The sequence below is a fragment of the Triplophysa rosa genome, linkage group LG21 (genome assembly GCF_024868665.1).
Source record: "Triplophysa rosa linkage group LG21, Trosa_1v2, whole genome shotgun sequence".
Taxonomy (NCBI): Eukaryota; Metazoa; Chordata; class Actinopteri; order Cypriniformes; family Nemacheilidae; genus Triplophysa; species Triplophysa rosa.
The window spans coordinates 4,022,152-4,033,573 of record NC_079910.1 but is presented as its reverse complement, the minus strand read 5'-3'; the positions used below and the strand labels follow the sequence as shown (position 1 = coordinate 4,033,573).

Sequence of the window (11,422 nt, the reverse complement as noted above, 5' to 3'; positions counted from 1 at the left end):
TTAACGAAGTTGTGAAGTCTGACTTTTATTATGCCTTTGGGAAAACGTTACATGTAAACGATGTTTATGAAACACATTGGTTAATTTTCAAGTTTCAAAACGAACTAAGATAAAATCAAATATTTTTTAGCATATAATAAATTGACCTACAGTCTAGGTAAGAACCTTTTACAAAGGCTTTTGAATGACATTATGCAGCCAATGTGTTCAACAAAATGACAGTCACAATGCAGAAATTCACAATAAAATTCTTATTTATCGTCAGCTAATTTATAAAATATCTGTTTTAAATTGTTAAAAAAAATTAAAAAAAAACATTCTTAGGATTGTCAATAGGCTATATCAGGCTAATGAACTGTACTGTAGGCCTACCGACAAACTGAAACAAACAAACTTTAACATAATACTTTAAGGTGCCGTAATCTTTTTCAATATCAATTGTTTTGAAATAACATGTATAAAATTTCCCTATTACCTGACAGGTATCATTAAAAAAGTGTCTAAAGAAATTTGGCAAACATGAAGGGGGGAAACCAGCCAGCTCATTTTTAATAAATAAAAACAAGCCTTTATGAGAAAGTTTCTGCCCATGAATCATTTCACATTTGTGGACATGTTTCTAAAGGGAGGAGACTTGGAGAGAGGGCATGTGCTTGAATGGATAGGGCAGTCTATTTCAGTAAGGAGTCTTTCTTGTGGAAAGAATCAAAATGCGAGTAAGAATCTTAGACTCATTCACTTTATCAACCACTTCAAGAACATGTTCTATATTTAAAAATACAGCAGATTATATTTTGCATTTTTGAAAGGGACACACAAAGACTTTTTGTCATATACTGTATATACTGTAGCCTACCTATAGTTCTGTCCGTGCCCTACATAGTTCATTATAACTGAGGATCAATTTACATCTGTGGGTTCTTAATGTTTCTTTTATAAATATTTTAAAAATTGCTTATTGTTAAAGTGGACGTAAAAATAGCTACAATAAGGCAATGAAAGGGGCTGATTTTGTCTGTTGACAACATACGTTTTCAAAGTAATTACAGGTCATTGCCTAATCTCTCTATCTCATCTAGAATGAAATCCATGTCTTTGGTGGTGAGCCGAGGAGAAACAACAACCATCCGGAAGAAGTTGACATATCCCTCCATGGGCTGGTAGCCCACCATCATTGTTCCACATTTCATCATTCTTTCTTTGATAGTTGGTGCCACCTGGTGGTACAGTTTGGTAATAACATTAGAATTTCTGTCCTTAAAAGTTCTATTAAGAAATTCAATTTTGTGAAATAAAATGGGTCATTCAGGTACATTTGAACAAAACCAACCTTTGATAGTCTTTTCTGGTAATCTGGGCTGTTCTCTTTCCCTCTGAGACTGGGTGGTATGTACCAGAAGCATACGTTCACAAACTGCCTCTGTTAACAAAACACGACCCATATTTAAATCTACAACCATTATACTGATTTAACATACATGTTATTTTAGGTTTCTACACAGTACATTACCTTAGAGACTAGCTTGAAATTTGGCCTCTTCTCCATTTCTTCTACTAAATACCTGGTGTACACATGAATAAAGAAGAAAGCTCATTTCCCACACATTCCACAATGTAAAAAGTACTAATATTTGAATACAATTATATACTGAATAATTAAAGTAACAAAATGCAACATTTAAAAAGTGAGCTTGTAATCATGAATTTATAATGACATTATTAAAGCATTCAGATGCATCAATACCTTGCGAGGGAGAAGGCATTGTCTACACGTTCTGCAAGCCCATGCGATCCAATTGCCTTCCACATCAACCACAGCTTCAAACAATCCACCTTTCGCCCACACTGGATGGATTTGTCTCCTGTGTCTAGGCTTGTATCATAGAATTTGTCTTGCTGGAACAAGTAAGTTGCTTTGGCACTGTGACAGTGCATCAGCAGATTCTACAGAGGATAACAATTACAAATCTGTGATTGTATTCATAGAAACAGAAGCATTGCTTGGTACTACAGTGCACGTGAAGTATTTATTTATAGCCCAGTCAATATACTCCATTTTTTGGATGAGTTAGAGAAAAAAATAGATGAATGACTATATGTTATGTGCAACGACAAGTAGACTAGTTTAGTCATAAAAAGACAATAAAGTGCTACATTTAACAAGCGTTATTACCGTGGTATCTCTGAACAAAACCACAGAACACTGCAAGCCAGCTAGAAGCATTTTGTGGGGGTTCCAGGTTACAGAGTTGGCTCTGAATAGAATAAAAAACAGTTTTTAGAGTCAAAGATGATTCCATTCTGCCCTCTAGAACAGTAGTTCCCAAACTGGGATATCCATTTCTTAATTTAGGGCTAAAATAAATGTAAACTGAGTTTGTGTACTTCTCACAGGCAAAAAAAATGTCTTTTTCAATTTCTTTTTTAAGTTGAACACAAATGAAGATATTTCTGAAGATATTTTCTATTTGTAATTTTTTCTACTAGTCAATGGGGGCCAAGAACTGTTTGGTTATAAGCATTCTTCCAAATATCTTTCTCTGTGTTCATCAGAACAAAGAAATTAATACATATTTGGAACAACTCGAGGTTAAGTAAATGATGACAGAATTTGGGGTGAACTGTCCTTTCAACAAACTTCCAAGAGGACCTCAAAACAACTTCAAATGATTTGAATAAGGAATAAGAACTAATGATATCTCTTAGTGTTTGGTTCTTCTTGTAATGGATACACGTCCTTTAGTTATGCTAAGTTCTAGATTACATTGGGTAAAAGAGTTGATGGGCCTTCATATATTGACGAATACGTTACGATTCACTGGCCTAGATTAATATATTATATACATCTTTAGTCTGTGTGTGTGTTAGTCTAGTCTAAATAGAGGGGGTACACAGATAGATGTGTGATGTTTGGTGGGGTACGCCTTTGTGAAAGGTTCAGTCACACTGCAAAACACTGGTCTAGATTTTGCTCAGAATGAGTATACTAAACACATTTTCCTACGAGCTTGTTCTGTCAGCTCATAGAGTTCAAACCTTTCTAGCCCAGAGACCAGATGTCTGTGTTTTTCGGAGAACAGCACGCTTCCGCCCCATGCAGCCTGCAAATGAGAGAGGAGCGGATGGGATCCAGATTGTAATGTTGGAAAGCAAAAATTTGAACATTTTAAGTGCAAACAACAGCATACCTATAGGGTTGAGGCATGAACATTTAGGGATAGACAAGCAGTGAATTGTGCCTGTGTTGCGTAATTCTTACATAAGGTATCTGTGCTATACGTACGTCTACATGCATCCAGATGCCGTTCCTTTCGCTTATGTCGGCGATATGGTTCAGGGGATCAAAGGCACCCTGCACTGTGGTACCTGCTGTGGCATTGACAAAAAATGGAACAGCATCCTGAGAGGGAGACGTTAGAAAAACACTGTTAACCTTTGACCTCTGGATACTTCAAGGAATAATTCAGACAAAAATTAAACTTCTGTCATCATTTATTCGGCCTCACGTTGTTCCAGATCCGTGCGACTTTCATTCTTCCGTGGCACACAAAAAGATGAGCTACACATCTCTTCGTGTTTTGCCACCGTATTGATAGTGGGAATTCAAATATTTACTTGGGATTTTGCCTGCACGATTTTTGCCTCCAGGTCTTCTGGTATCATGCTGCCCCTGTGATGTAAGAAGCAGAATATGTTGAAGCGAACCAATGGTCTCGTGACACCTTCTAGAAAAAAGAACCACCCGTACATTTCATCCGCCTTCACAATGAAAACATTCTCCGTGCCAATACCGAGGAAAGCAGCAGCCTTTTTCATGGAATAATGACTCTGAAATAAAAAAATGATAACAATGAATTACAACAATGGCAGTAACAAAAATCACAAAATGACTCTTTTAAAAAGACTTGTCTCTTTACTTGCTGTGATGTAAATATAGCCAGGCGCGGTATGGCCCACAACCCTTGTGTCTTCACATTGGGGAAGGCCCAGTATCGTGCTGTGTCCATGGCATACATGTTGGACACGGAACCGCCAGGACAGAATATTCCATCTCCTTCTGACCATCCAACCAGAGAGCGAAGCTTGCAAAGCACCTCCTCCTCCATCAGGACGAACACAGGAGCCACTTCGTAGGTATATCTGTAATGACTTCACACTGAATATGTTGTGTATTGATCAGCCATTGTATGTACGAAAATATGTTTTTTTTAATTGCCTATAATATAGACAAGTTGCCTTGTGTGTTGTCATATGGCACCGTCTGATAACTTAAGTGCAGATAGGTAACTTATTACTGTGACAGCATAGTTTAATGGAAAACTACAGCATCACAGAGTAACAGTTCACTGAAAATGTTACATCAGTGTTTTTTTAAACTGCATGTAGATCATTCAACAGCTTCTGGAAAACTTTGAAAAACGTATTTCTTCTGAAATAAGTTAATCCAGACGTACTGGCTGGTGTTGAGGGTCTCAGTGAGGAGTCGTCCCGTCAATGCATGGTAGTCCACACCAGCAAACAACTGATTGAAGAACCGAGGATGACCTGTGACAAGAAAAAACACCACATATGCATGATGGATGTGGAGCAGACATTGTAGTTAAAGAGATAGTTCAACCCCAAATTTACTCATTCTCATGTCATTGCAAACCTGTATTACTTTCTTCTGCAGAACACAAAAGAAAATATTTTGAAGAACGTTGGTAACCAAACAACACTGACCCCAATTGACTTCCATTATATGGACACATTTCTCGAAATACCTTCTTTTTTGTTCTACATCAGAAAAAGGACATAAATAGGTTTTGAACGGTGAATAGGTGATTTTTTGTGAACTATCCCTTTGTGAAAACCCATATCAGTAAATAACTGATCTGAATGTATGAACGAACGTATCATACAAGTTTTAACGCTGTATCTCGCCACATCTTGCACTCTTTTCAGTAACTGTTCATGAGACTCTCCATGTTCTCTGAGCTCCAGGTCCAGCAGAGATCTCAATTGATCGGGCTCTGTCCACTGACACACCTGTGGAAAGACACACAGTTTAAAGAGTGTCTTCAAACCACTATGACCTAAGATACATGATAAGATAAGAAGACCCGAAAGTTTTTTAAAGAGACGGTAAACTCGTGAAAGACTTGACCTTCTGCTTAATGTCAGTTCCCTTGTGAAGTATCTCCTCTACAATGACTTTGAAAGCCTCGGTAAGGAACAATGTCCCATCTGATTCATAGATGTCTGCTTCTTCGTGGTGGACATGGCCATTCATGTACTCTGCGGAATTCACAGAACATCTCTTATCAAATAGACCAATAAGTTGCTTAGAATGAGGGTTTATATAAAAGCAACATTATAAAAACAGACACATTTTATAAAATTTTAAAAATAAATATTTTTTATAAACAATAAAGAAATAAAAGAAGAATAATTTAACAAATTAATGGGAGGCGATTCATTACACGCAGATGTTTGGTTGCCAAGCAACGCATTCTAAACCTCGTGATTAAATCAGATGTTAACGAAGCACCTTATTTCCAAAATAGCTACTATAAAGCAGTTTCTTGTCAAACACTAGCTTTACGTTTAAGTCTTTAAGTGTTATGTGGCAAGTTTTTAGGTTTGCGTCCATCGAGTACCAGACTATAAAGAAAACGTTTACGCGCCGCGTTGCCTAGCAACTCGATGCGTATTCCTTTAAGTAATTCCATGGCACCAATCACAATGTTGAATGAGGAAAAAGCCATAAACGCCCCAATTCTTGAGCTTTTTTTGTTGTTGCTGGAAATGGAAATATGACACCCTAATACAAGATGGCTCTCAGAAAGAGAAAAACATGATTTCGCTCAAATATAGGCTACAAACATTTGCTCGTATCAAGAATAAAATATTCTTAAAATTAACCATTTCTGTCCTGAGGTCTTTGTGTCCTTCCACTTCCAGAACTGTGGTCAATACGAGAAACTAAAGGCATCACGTTGCATTTCCTGGCACTCATGCAATGCGCTCTTCACAATGCATGCTTTGTGTGTCATTCCTTAATCGATTTCCACCTTTCACACCTCAAACTTCAAAAGTTTTGCAACTTCTCCGTTTTTTACTGTACTATTTTGCACGCGCACACGAGCTTACTTGTACAGCTTCATCACAGCCAAACTGCACAATTCAGCAAAACGAAGAAAGCAGTGCATCTAAAAATCGTCATGCATACATTTAAAACATCAGGTAAACAAAACCTCTCACCTTTAAAAACGGATGTACTCATTGTAATGTGTTTTTCCTTCTACTTAGCACATGCAATCTCTATGATATGTGATGTCGTACAGTATACCTTTAGACCCCAGTGGTTCAATGTGAAGCCAGCTTAAATATATAGGCTATATGTGCCTGCGCACGCATATCGTCATTCAAGTGACAGTCTAATTGGATTAAAATGATATGGGTGTGTCAACAAAAATCAATCGTTAACTTTAATCAGATCAACTTGGGTAGGTTTTACGCTATTTTAAGTTGAGCTTTGAGTAACATCAGTATTATTCTTAAAATGATGTGCTTGTTTGCAAAATTATGGAATGTTTTCATAACATGGCATTTTACCTGCTTCCTCAAGCTTTGGCAGGTTTAACTAATAGGGTGATGCATCCCATTGGATAAAATGAATCGGTGGTGAAACTATGGTTATTCTGGCATACAACCAAGAAGACTGATCACACTAATGTAAATTGAATAACTAATGGGAAAAAATAATTGTCTGTTACCTAAATGAGAGGTACAACGTTCAACACCTTCCTAAGACTGCTGTGTTGTCATGAGTTCACATTAGAGGTACATTTGCTGATGAAAGAGAGATAGATCCATTCCACCTATGTTTGTCTCATTGCGCAATGAGCCTACACTCACTCACAAGTTTAAATGGAATGTCACAGGGTTCAAAAAAGCCTGGCATGTATGGACCAATAGCAATCTGATGTCTATAAGAAAGCCTTTTCTTAAGGAAATAGGTAAATTTGTATGCAAATGTCTTTTAAGGATTAGGTTGATAATGAGGATTTTATAGCATGTAGTACCTTAGAAATTATGCTTTTAAGACTCCAAATAAATGCATGAATCTATGCGTCCAAAAGAAAGAACATTTACTTTTTTGTCCTTTGATGATGAAATGGGCCAACTCTCCATTCCACTAGAAATATATACTCAAAACCTCTAAACTAAACCAAAACTGAACACTGCGATTTCAAACGAACAGTACAAAAACACTATTTCTCAGAGCCATTTCTCAGCATCAAAACATACTTCAGAAACCAGATTTTATGAGCCCCAGCTTATAAAACAATAAACAAGACTGTTTATCAAACAAATATCTAAAGTGAATAATAAAACCTTTTCCGATTAACCTCAAACCACAATCACAATTAATGACAATAATTAACTATTTGATCATATTTATTTTTCTTCTTTTTACTTAAAATAAAATGATCCCATCACCAGAAACATAAATCATATACAAAACAGAAATGATATGTAGCAAAATAGCTTTTACAATGTCAGAATGAATCCACACATAATTTTTCCATTAATTTAAGCTTGTTGACATTGAAATGAATGCACTCGTGTCAGGTTGGAAAGAAAAAAAAAAGCTTTTATAATCCAAAATGACAAGGCCAGATGCTGTTCAATAACTAGCCTGCGCAATGGAATAGTACAAAGCTCCGCCTCTAATCCCATCACCTGCTTGGCAGGAAAAACAAGGGTGAACACGGGTGAACCACCCGGGTGAAAATGCATCAGGGTGAAACAACGTGATACTTGCGCGAGAGATCAAAGGTCGCCACAACGTTGCCAGATAGCGGTTAAATCTTAACATAAATCTTTCAAAACTTCTGTCATAAACATGAGGCCTTCCTTATCTGTTCATGGAATTAGTTCAAGTTTTAAAACTCAGATAAAAGCTTTCACGTTTGTTTAACAAAAAGGAAATGTACAGTTTTGTTGAATTTATTATAGCTGGAAAACTGGGATGGCATAGTACAAACCAGGCTCACCTGAGAAAATAGTGATTATGTCTCATGTACATTAAGTGCAAACATGGTTTAAAAAATAACATTGTACATGTTTTTTGGTCTCATGTAAAATAAGCATAACAGAAAAACAAATATGGTGAGCTAATGCCATATAAACACATAAATAAAACTTTTTTTGAAAAGAAAAAGACATGCTACACACAAAGCTCCACTGGCTAATTAATTCCTGGCATAATTCATTCCTTTGAAAAAGAAATTCTGAAAAACAAAATTGAAAACAAAGTTTAAGCAAATGTTGAAATAACCTAAGAATCTGGGCATTAGGTTTGAAATACAAACATTAAAAAACACCCACATGATATGTTATCTTGTTGCGTTTAAGCTTATAATCGTACTTTGATATACCCTTTACTAAACAAACAACACAAAAAACTACAACACAATAAGGAAACATCCATTGTAACTTAATAGCAGTCATAGCTCCCTCTAGTGGTGTGGTTGAATGTTTGCACGTGCAAACTGCTACTTGTATTACTCAGTGCTCACAGTGGCCTCAACTGCTTTCCAGCAGGAAGTTAATTTTCAGAGGGTCCACACCGTTCTCCTCTTGGGTTAAAAGGTCATACAGACGGCCCGGCGTGGCGTCATTCCTCTCACGCATGCTCCATCGTCGCAACATGGCGAAAACACGGTCAGTGTGTTGCCTGTTGTCCTCTTCTATCTGTTGAAGCATAACGGTGTTCATATCTAGTGCCGTTATGCCCACCTGCCTCCAGCTGATCCCAATCCAGCGGGCCACCATCATCATCTCCTTCTCGGTCACCAATCTGGAGTCTGCAGAGGAGAGCAAAGTTATGGAAAACAAAAGGGATACTGCAGTTTGGTAATGAGGCGGTCATGATGCAAAACAGGTGTTTGCAGATGACTCACTGGTCATGCGCGGCTTCTTTAGGTTAACATTGTTTTCCAGCAGATCCTGTTTCCTCTTTGTTGTCGTTTCTGCTCAATGAATATATAACACAAATATAGGTTTTAAAATGTTTTTAAATAAATTAAACGAAAATAGAACAATATTACAATAATCATTATACAGTACCTGTGGATTCTTGTATTTTTCGTTTGCCGATTGACAGATCAGACAGAAGCACTTGCAGGTCTGGAAATGTCTCTTGCATGTCTTGTCTTCTTAGCAGCCTTAGGAATTTCAGTGCACATTTGTCGTCCTTGTTAATCACATAGTCCAGGATATCCCGAATCTGCTCGGATCTCTTGTGAGTGTCTTTGATATTGTTATACTCATTATTAGACAATATTTTCTGGGAATGGCAGTGCTGCAGGACAAAATCCGGATCCTCACCCAAGGCTTTTATTAGATCGGTCTTTAGACTCTGAATGAGTTTGGTGCCGTCTGCTGGTCCACCCATTGCATCTTATGCTTGAACGGTGACGTGAAGACTTCAGGATGAAGGCCTCTGGCTGTAACAAAACATACATTAGAAATGACATTGTGTGGTATGTCAAGAGACATAAATAAAAAACAACTATAATTAAACAAATAAACTGGTTTATAAGATCAGAATATTTGGTGTTACTTTTCAAATCTCAGCAAGCTCACATACCATCCAAATAGCCCTAATATACAGATTTGTTAGAATACAGTGATGCCAAAGTACATCTTACGGACGATTTGCATTAATATTATGTATCATGCATTGTATTTTTATAGGTTTCCTGTTTTTATTATTAGATATTTCTTGTTTTTTTAGATGAAGATACACTATTTGAACATTTTTGGTAAAGTGCCAGTAAAACTGCTTCCGATCTATATATAATTAGCATTTTTAAGATGAACCAAATTGTTTATCAAATTAAATTCTCTACATGGCATGAAAATTGAAAAATGAGTTTTATTGTGAAATGCTGAAAAATGGGCAACTTGAAGGGAAGGCAGTGTGGGGCATCACCTTACTTTAAAATGCCCACTCCCTCACCGAAACTAGACGCCCCCCACCCCCTAGCCCCAAGGTGTGAGGTTTCAGCTGCAGCATCATTGGTGGGTGGGTGGAGGGAGGCAAACTCAAGGAAGATCTTTGTGTGTAAACCCCTCCCATTGTGCAAGATGTTTGTATTAAACTGCAGGAGGTTTGTGATCACTTTCACATTATACATATATGTAACTATTAATCATTAACTACACAACCTGCTCGCACAAAAACATATTAAAAGATTCTACGATCCATATATATTAATGTCGGTATACAATTTCGTTTGAGCACTTTCTACAAGGGACTTCCCAGATGCATACAAACGACGCCTCGTTTGTTTACTCGTTGATATACAACTTCTTATAAAATTACTATAAATCATTATTAATATTTAAGACTTGTTTCTTCTTCTTTTTCACAAGTCATAGAATACACTGAATCGTTTGCAAGCACGCTGACTTGCATTTTATTGCATCTTAATGAAGAACCGCCAAACGGAACGAACAAAGACCTTGCACATGCAACGTCATCATCAATAGATGCGCAACATGCATCCGATCCGTTTGTAGTTACAACTGCGAAGTTTATCCGTGCCTTTTACGTCTAACGTTATTTGCTTCGAGCGCGCTTCCCCTTGTTTTCCAAAATATCTGTTATTGTGGCTGAAACTGAAAGGATACGATGCACGTGTCTAACAATATTCCTAAAACCCCCACAAGAAATCCCCTACATCATAAAACAAGTGCTTTTAATATAGAGGATAAAAGAAAAGGTTGTTTACCTTAATGTGATGGAGGGAAAATGTTTAAGCTCATCCGCACTTCCTCCGTAGTCCGTATGCAAATTGCAATTTGATATTAATGCACTTGCAGCTACTGCTGCCCCCGCCCGGACAGAGACGGTTATAAACAAGATTGTGACTATCAGCCATTTCCTTACACGACACGAGGACATGTTTCTTTTTCACTTTTAAAGGTTTCTGTATTATATTGCATGCTAAACAAAATTTCCCCGGACGTTGAGCAACTGAATTAGCTACTCTAGTCTAGTGAGTCGTGAATGAGTGTGTAATGATGAAATTCATAAACTTTGGAGGAGTAGTGGCCTTCAAGTACTAAAATTCTGAAACAGCAGTAATAAATTGTAAGTTTTTACACTGCCCTTACAAAAAAAGGAAAGCGTATTCAAATGTGCTAGGCTATTACAGCCTTTACTTTTTTTAAACTAAATTTAAAAGAAAGCATACTTTCACTCTTTTATGTAGGCCTACTTCTCAGAAATATAATGTAGGTCTCAGAAAAGCATAGTTGTAAACTAGTCGACGCAAAATTTACAACTGGTACACCTACAGTAGGCTATACATAAAACACAGCTTTTATAAGCTAAAAAAGTAGGCCAAATTAGTTAGTAGGCTAT

At 37.0% G+C, this 11,422-nt stretch overlaps 2 protein-coding genes across 2 annotated transcripts; both read right to left on the bottom strand.

Moving 5' to 3' along the window:
- Nucleotides 1–21: 21 nt before the first annotated feature.
- On the bottom strand, nt 22–6,346 carry csad (cysteine sulfinic acid decarboxylase). Its single transcript, XM_057319171.1, has 14 exons — nt 6,244–6,346; nt 5,147–5,277; nt 4,902–5,028; nt 4,455–4,545; nt 3,918–4,140; nt 3,749–3,828; nt 3,616–3,670; nt 3,284–3,400; nt 3,037–3,101; nt 2,174–2,255; nt 1,745–1,944; nt 1,511–1,562; nt 1,331–1,420; nt 22–1,217 (listed from the first exon to the last, which is right to left on the bottom strand). Exons 1-14 carry the CDS (start codon nt 6,263–6,265, stop codon nt 1,044–1,046), a joined length of 1,509 nt encoding a protein of 502 aa, XP_057175154.1. The 5' UTR covers nt 6,266–6,346; the 3' UTR covers nt 22–1,043.
- A 1,091-nt stretch (nt 6,347–7,437) lies between these two features.
- Nucleotides 7,438–10,895, bottom strand: zgc:174906 (uncharacterized protein LOC571548 homolog). Its single transcript, XM_057319482.1, has 4 exons — nt 10,788–10,895; nt 9,118–9,497; nt 8,952–9,020; nt 7,438–8,855 (listed from the first exon to the last, which is right to left on the bottom strand). The coding sequence occupies exons 2-4, from the start codon at nt 9,443–9,445 to the stop codon at nt 8,575–8,577; spliced, it is 678 nt and encodes a 225-aa protein (XP_057175465.1). The 5' UTR covers nt 9,446–9,497; nt 10,788–10,895; the 3' UTR covers nt 7,438–8,574.
- Between the last annotated feature and the right edge of the window lie 527 nt (nt 10,896–11,422).

Excerpts from the sequence above, each read along its gene's own strand:
- csad (XM_057319171.1), bottom strand. The coding sequence starts at position 6,265 with ATGAGTACATCCGTTTTTAAAG. Across the intron at positions 5,278-6,243 it reads GAGTACATCCGTTTTTAAAG|AGTACATGAATGGCCATGTC; the intron begins GTGAGAGGTTTT and ends TGAATTCCGCAG. Across the intron at positions 3,401-3,615 it reads TCGTGCAGGCAAAATCCCAA|GATGCTGTTCCATTTTTTGT; the intron begins GTAAATATTTGA and ends TCTCCCTCTCAG.
- zgc:174906 (XM_057319482.1), bottom strand. The coding sequence starts at position 9,445 with ATGGGTGGACCAGCAGACGGCACCAAACTCATTCAGAGTCTAAAGACC. Across the intron at positions 9,021-9,117 it reads AAAAATACAAGAATCCACAG|AAACGACAACAAAGAGGAAA; the intron begins GTACTGTATAAT and ends TTCATTGAGCAG. Across the intron at positions 8,856-8,951 it reads AAAGAAGCCGCGCATGACCA|ACTCCAGATTGGTGACCGAG; the intron begins GTGAGTCATCTG and ends TCTCCTCTGCAG.